This window comes from Akebia trifoliata, chromosome 9 (assembly GCF_017979445.1).
Source record: "Akebia trifoliata isolate Shusen 1 chromosome 9, ASM1797944v1, whole genome shotgun sequence".
Taxonomy (NCBI): Eukaryota; Viridiplantae; Streptophyta; class Magnoliopsida; order Ranunculales; family Lardizabalaceae; genus Akebia; species Akebia trifoliata.
In genome coordinates this window covers 22,726,379-22,732,328 of record NC_141383.1, presented here as the reverse complement: position 1 = coordinate 22,732,328, position 5,950 = coordinate 22,726,379, and the positions used below count along the sequence as shown (strand labels likewise).

General features: G+C 34.6%; 1 protein-coding gene across 1 annotated transcript; it reads right to left on the bottom strand.

Moving 5' to 3' along the window:
• Positions 1 to 640: 640 nt before the first annotated feature.
• Positions 641 to 2,660, bottom strand: LOC147394747 (Arabinanase/levansucrase/invertase). Its single transcript, XM_086454719.1, has one exon. The coding sequence runs from the start codon at positions 2,437 to 2,439 to the stop codon at positions 1,027 to 1,029; it is 1,413 nt and encodes a 470-aa protein (XP_086310845.1). The 5' UTR covers positions 2,440 to 2,660; the 3' UTR covers positions 641 to 1,026.
• Positions 2,661 to 5,950: the final 3,290 nt, after the last annotated feature.

The window sequence follows — 5,950 nt, the reverse complement described above, 5'->3', positions numbered from 1 at the left end:
AAGAGTATTTATATAGTACAGGAGTTGATCAACTCAATCAAGCCTACCAAGTACAGAGGTGAGAAATGGTTCAAAATATTATTCAAACAACAGTCTATTATATGTCTTAGAGAAGAACTAAGGAAATGCTACTTAGAGAGCACCAATAAGCATATCTTACCAATATATATAATACCAACATGTTAGTGGTAGAACGAATTAGTTGTATCCCATTTTAATGGGAATACATTGGTGTCTACATTAGAATAGATCACTATTTCAATGTGTTTTTAGTCAATTAGTGGGGAAAGGAAAGAAAATGAAATTGTGGAGAAGAAAGGAATTGTTTATCTTGAGTCTCTGGATGTGTTTTTCAAATGTCAATCACTTGGATATCGAAAACGGCAACCGAGCATTGATAATCACATTGTCAACTTTGTGATTATGGACATTTTTGAGCAACATAGTTAAACATTCATAGATCTTGCCAGACATATAGAACACAACATCCATACGCTAAAGGCAAATACTTCAATACTAAGTGAAAGACACTCAAGATGTCCTCATTTTCACAAGCTTGAGTTTAGAATCTGTTTCTACACACTTATCCAAAAAACAAATCTGTTTCTACACTTATGCCCCCAAAAGAAAAGCAATTAACTTTCATTGTCCAAAAGATCAATTAAAATTTTATTGTATATTCTCACATTGCAGAAAAATAACCAATGCCATGCAATGTTGTATAACATCTTCAATGCTTATGTTCTAATGTCAATGCAATGCACATTAGTTCATTAACAAGGTTTCATACTTCCTCCCATTAAAACATAGCTAATTTTATATTTATACATTAAATCCATTTGATATGGCTCCCGATAGAGTTGAATGGTGAAAAAAGGTTTCATATTGCTCACTCAATATTTGGGATATAAGACATTTGGAATGATTAAGATGATACAAATCTAATTACAATGAAAAATGAAAATTCCTCATTGATATCCTATAAATAATGGACAATCGACAAATACCCTCACCTCTATAGCTATCTTATAGATGAAATCCTCTCCATCTCCGAAAACTTCCAATCCCACCGCCTTCAGAAACCGCCATCCCAATTCCCGTCCTTCCTGCCTTCCCAACACCTCTATAATACAATCTCCATTCATCGACATCGCCATCCATATGAACCAAACATGGGGATCCCACCCCGCTATTATCCCATCCATCTTCTTCCATCGATGGCTTCAACACCACCCCATCTCCAAATCTCCTCCAATCCTTCAACCCATCACGAGATACCGCCAACCCAATACTCCTCTGCCCATCTGACGCAACACCTTCATATGCCATCACATACCCACCATCTTTCCGATTTCTCACCACATGTGCATTCATCACACCGAACTCATCAAAAGAACCGCTCGATCCTTCCCCAATGACTTTTCCTAACTTCACCCACTTAATCCCATCTCTTGACCTTGCCATACCAATGGAGAATTGCCCACATTTTGGATCGAACGAGTGATAATACATCCTTAGATCGCCACTTACGTGAAAAACAACTTGTGGTGCAGCAATAAACAACGAATCCCACTCCGTTTCTGCACCCACATCAAGCAGAGCACCACTATAATGTTCTCCTTCAATTCTAGCCCAATGTCGCCCATCTTGACTGATCGCCAACCCGGGTAAAGACCTAAAAGCATTATTAGCCCAATGTTTGTCATCTCCATGGCTATCATGGGCTCTATCCGGGTTTTCGACCCGTACTTTCGGATTAACCGGAAACTCAATTTTCTCAGAATTGAAACCAGTGTAATAAAGCCAATAAACAGCACTTGAAGCTCTAACCTTTGAACTAGACATGATCACCACCTCAGAAGGCCTAATGCCTTCCGTATCGAAAGCCCACCAATCCTTACTACAATTCAACACCAAACCCGCATCGGCATTCGATCGAACAGGTCCCGTGCCTCTTTCCCAATGAACCCCATTGCTCGAAACCGCTAACCCAATCGAATCAGAGATTTTCTCATTTGATCTTCCATGGTACCACATGTACCATCTCTCTTCTTCGTCACTAATGAATCGTCTCACAACTGGAGATCCAACCTCTTGACTATCCCAAGAGCTGTTGAGACCCAAATCAAATACCAAACCATTAGATGACGAATATGAGGGTGTTAGATTGGGGGTTGAAGTTGGGAGTTGTGGGTTTTTTGAATTTGAATCAGTTTCGACCGTTGGGTTCTTGTTGGTTGTGTTGTCGCTGTCGATGTCTGGTTTTGTAGAACAATGGGTGAGGAAGAGAGGTTTATTTCGGATGATATTGAAAGATGTATAAAGACCCAGCAAGTCTGGTTTGGTGGAGAGATGGTGAGGGTTAAAGGTAGTTAAATTGGTTATTCTTCTGGTTGTGGAAGTTGCGAGGACGTTAACTGCTGCTGCTGCTGCATCCATGGCAGGAGTGAAGGGTTTGCAGTTACACACTTGCACAATCAGACTTTATAAAATCTGAATCTAACGGTTGCTGTTTTGGAGAAGAAAAAAAAAGAAAGATAATTTAGACATACCCCTCCATATTTTTGAGAATATTTGAGATACTCCAATGTTTTCAAACTATATTGATATAGTTTGGATTTGATAATTATTCGGCCAGGTTTCAATATGGTTAGGTCGAAAAAATTCATTTCATACAAAAATTGGAAAAATTTCGAATAATATACTAATGATGGTTTTGAGTTCGAGTCATGCTGGAGTGATTGTGCAAGATACTCCGTTAGACACTGAGTTGATGTGAAGGTGTGCAGAGAACCATAGATGCTTTTCACTCACATTTCAAGCAAAAGCATCCATGCTTATGTCCACATCTTCTCCGCGTCATATCAATGTCTAACATAGTGTCTTGTGCAATCCCTTCAACATTTTCAATTTTCCTAAAAATTCTACATGCTAAAGTATGGCTCAAAACATATTGAACCTGATATTTAAGCTACCCACTTATGTGGTACTTTTAAAAATGATTTTGTTTTCTTTTGTAATCCAAGTCTTTTCTAATGAAGAGAGTAGAGAAAACCTTAAAAGGAGAGGTTAGGGAAGATTAAAATTTAGGAGAAAAATGTGAAGTTAAATAATAAAAGTGATTCTCTTGTATTGATTTATTCATTTTCTTTATAGTGAAATCGAACTCTAACGTTCATACCTCTGTGGATGTAGTCGTTGGATGAATCGCGTAAAATTCATTGTTTTATGCATTGTGTTATTTTCTCTTTTCTTTGTGTTGTTTTGATTCTTTTTTCATTTGTTAGTATTATTTGTATTTATCATTCATTGTCATTATCAAACAAAATCTTCAAGGTATGGCATAATAAGTGTTTCATGAAATACTCAAGATGTGTTTAATCAAATTATCAAGTGAATTCCACAAATGTGTCCACATACATAATACTATAGATGTCTCACTGAGTCTTTTTAAATAGATTAAATAGGATTCTAGCGAGTTACCTTTACAAAATTTTGATAACATACTACTAAACAAACAATTAGTCTTTTTAAGGTGAGTGTAGGGAGATTTTTTTGTTAGGATTAATTTGGTTATTTCACTATCTTTTTTTAGCTCTTTAAGTTGGAAAATAAAACACAAATGATAGGTATAAATAATCGCCACCTGAGCAAAATTCATTTAGTGGAAAAAATTATAAAATTTTCAAGGAACATATTAACGATGGTTATGGGTTTTATCAAAAACCAAAACCTATTATCTTCAATCTCCTTGAAAATCCTATCTTGTTCTTTTGAATATTGAAGAAAACAAAATTTGAAGATGAAAGGTAAAAAAATATTATCATATTCTCTGATTAATTGATAAGTTATCAATTTTATTAAATTAACTTGTTAGTCCTTTATCCAAAGAATTTTATGGATTTTTTTTTTTTTAATTGAAATAATTTTGTGACCATGTTTCTAATTGATGACATGCTCCTTTGAATTCAATCTTCTCAGATAGATTAATAGAAAATGATCTGAATCTAGTAAAAAAAAAAAAAAAACCATTGATTTTTCTTTTCAAAATCATTCATCTTTTAATCTCTTGTAACAAAAAAAAAAAAAAAAAAAAAATGTGGTCTCATATTCAACCTTTAAAGCTCAAGGAAAGATGGGATTTTTGGAGATGTAAAAAAATATGAAGTTTTAAATAGAAAAATCAAGGGTTTTTTAATCTTACCTCGAAGATGAGGGCATGTAGGTGATTTTAGTAATGTATAAGAGAAGACTGAGGTCAAGTTGGCATCTCATGAGTTTGAAAACTTTGGGGATACATTCAATATTCATCAAAATTTATGTCGAAATCACAAAAAGAAAACTAGAGAGACAAAAAAAAAAAAGCAAAATATTGAAAGATTGGGGTTTGGTCATAGAACAAGCAAAGAATATGTGTGCCAGCTGATCTTTTTTCCTCTTTATCTGATCTTCTAATGTCTTTTACTTTATCTTTGTCAAGGTTTAGCTCCATATAATATAGTTTTTAATTATATTTTAAAGACATCAAAATTGAAAAAGATAAAAGTGGTCTTGTTGTCTAATCTTGCAACTCATGAAAACCAAACTAGCAAACCTTATTAGCTTTTTTCATAGCCATACTAATTCTACATTGAACTTCATTTTATTAAGAGAAACATTTTCCTTACTAACTTAGTAATTTTTTAAGCCTTACCAAGGGTCCATTTTGCTCAAATGAATTACCACATCAGCAATCCAATGTCACAACCCTATAAGTTTTTCAAAAGACTCAGATCTATTTTTTTTTTTTTCAAAAAAAATTTCTTTCAAACTTGATATAAAATTTTGAAAATGGACGACTACTGAACTTCCACATACCTCTCAAACTTAAAATTGAAAGTCAATGATGATAGTAATTTTTTTTTTTATGTTCGTAGAATTTTATTCTCTACAAGGCATCGAATCATGTTTTTAGATGCAACAAGATGAGTCAAAAGGACCTCAGTGAGGTGATATCCTTACTTAGTAAGGCTGGTCGAACTCTTTCATTAATGACTCCAATCTAATAAATGCTTAAAGCTGGTTCCCCATGGATCAGATCAGACTTTGGACATATGATCCGTCCTGACACAAAAAGATAAGGTCCAAATCAAGGATTTGAACTCCCATAAAGACCAAAGGCAACATGGATCTAATTTGATAACTCATGTGATCGGTTTTATCTTTTTTTTTTTTTGGAATCGAATCCGGGTCTCTTAGGGCACATGAAGTTCCTTACCCCACCGAGTAATTTATGGCATGAATCCCTAAGGGGGAATCAAACTCAAGACCTCCACATCTTGAGGTGTGGTCTTGGTCATCTCACTCATTTGATCAAATTTTGGTTCAACCGTATTCTATTTAATAAGAGCTTGATCCAATTTTATTTAGATCCAATTTATATCTATATATATATATATATATATATATGGGTCCCGTTCGGCACCCTAAGTTTTACCACACACTTTAACAAACGCGTTTTGTCTTACATGGGTTAGAAGTTTCGGAATGAGCTGATTTTTGGTGAGGATGATCTCTATGGTGAGGAGATCATCCTCACCAAAAATCAGCTCATTCCAAAACTCCTAACCCCATCAAAAATGGTTTACAAAAAATGGACGGTCCACAATTTTTTAACGTGTAAACATAGGGCTAAACATTTCGGAATGGGCTGATTTTTGGGGAGGATGATCTTCTAATCATAGAGATCATTCTCACCAAAAATCAGCCCATTCCAAAACTTCTAACCCATGTAGGACAAAAAACGTTTGTTAAAGTGTGTGGTAAAACTTAGGGTGCTGAACATTTCCCTATATATATATAATATATATATATATATATATATATAGGGTCCCGTTCAGCAACAAACATTTTGGCAAAACATTTTTCAAAACATGGGTTAACGGTTTTGGAATGAGCTGATTTTTGGTGA

Bases quoted from the DNA above. Each gene is read 5' to 3' on its own strand.
- LOC147394747 (XM_086454719.1), bottom strand. From the start codon at position 2,439: ATGGATGCAGCAGCAGCAGCAGTTAACGTCCTCGCAACTTCCACAACC.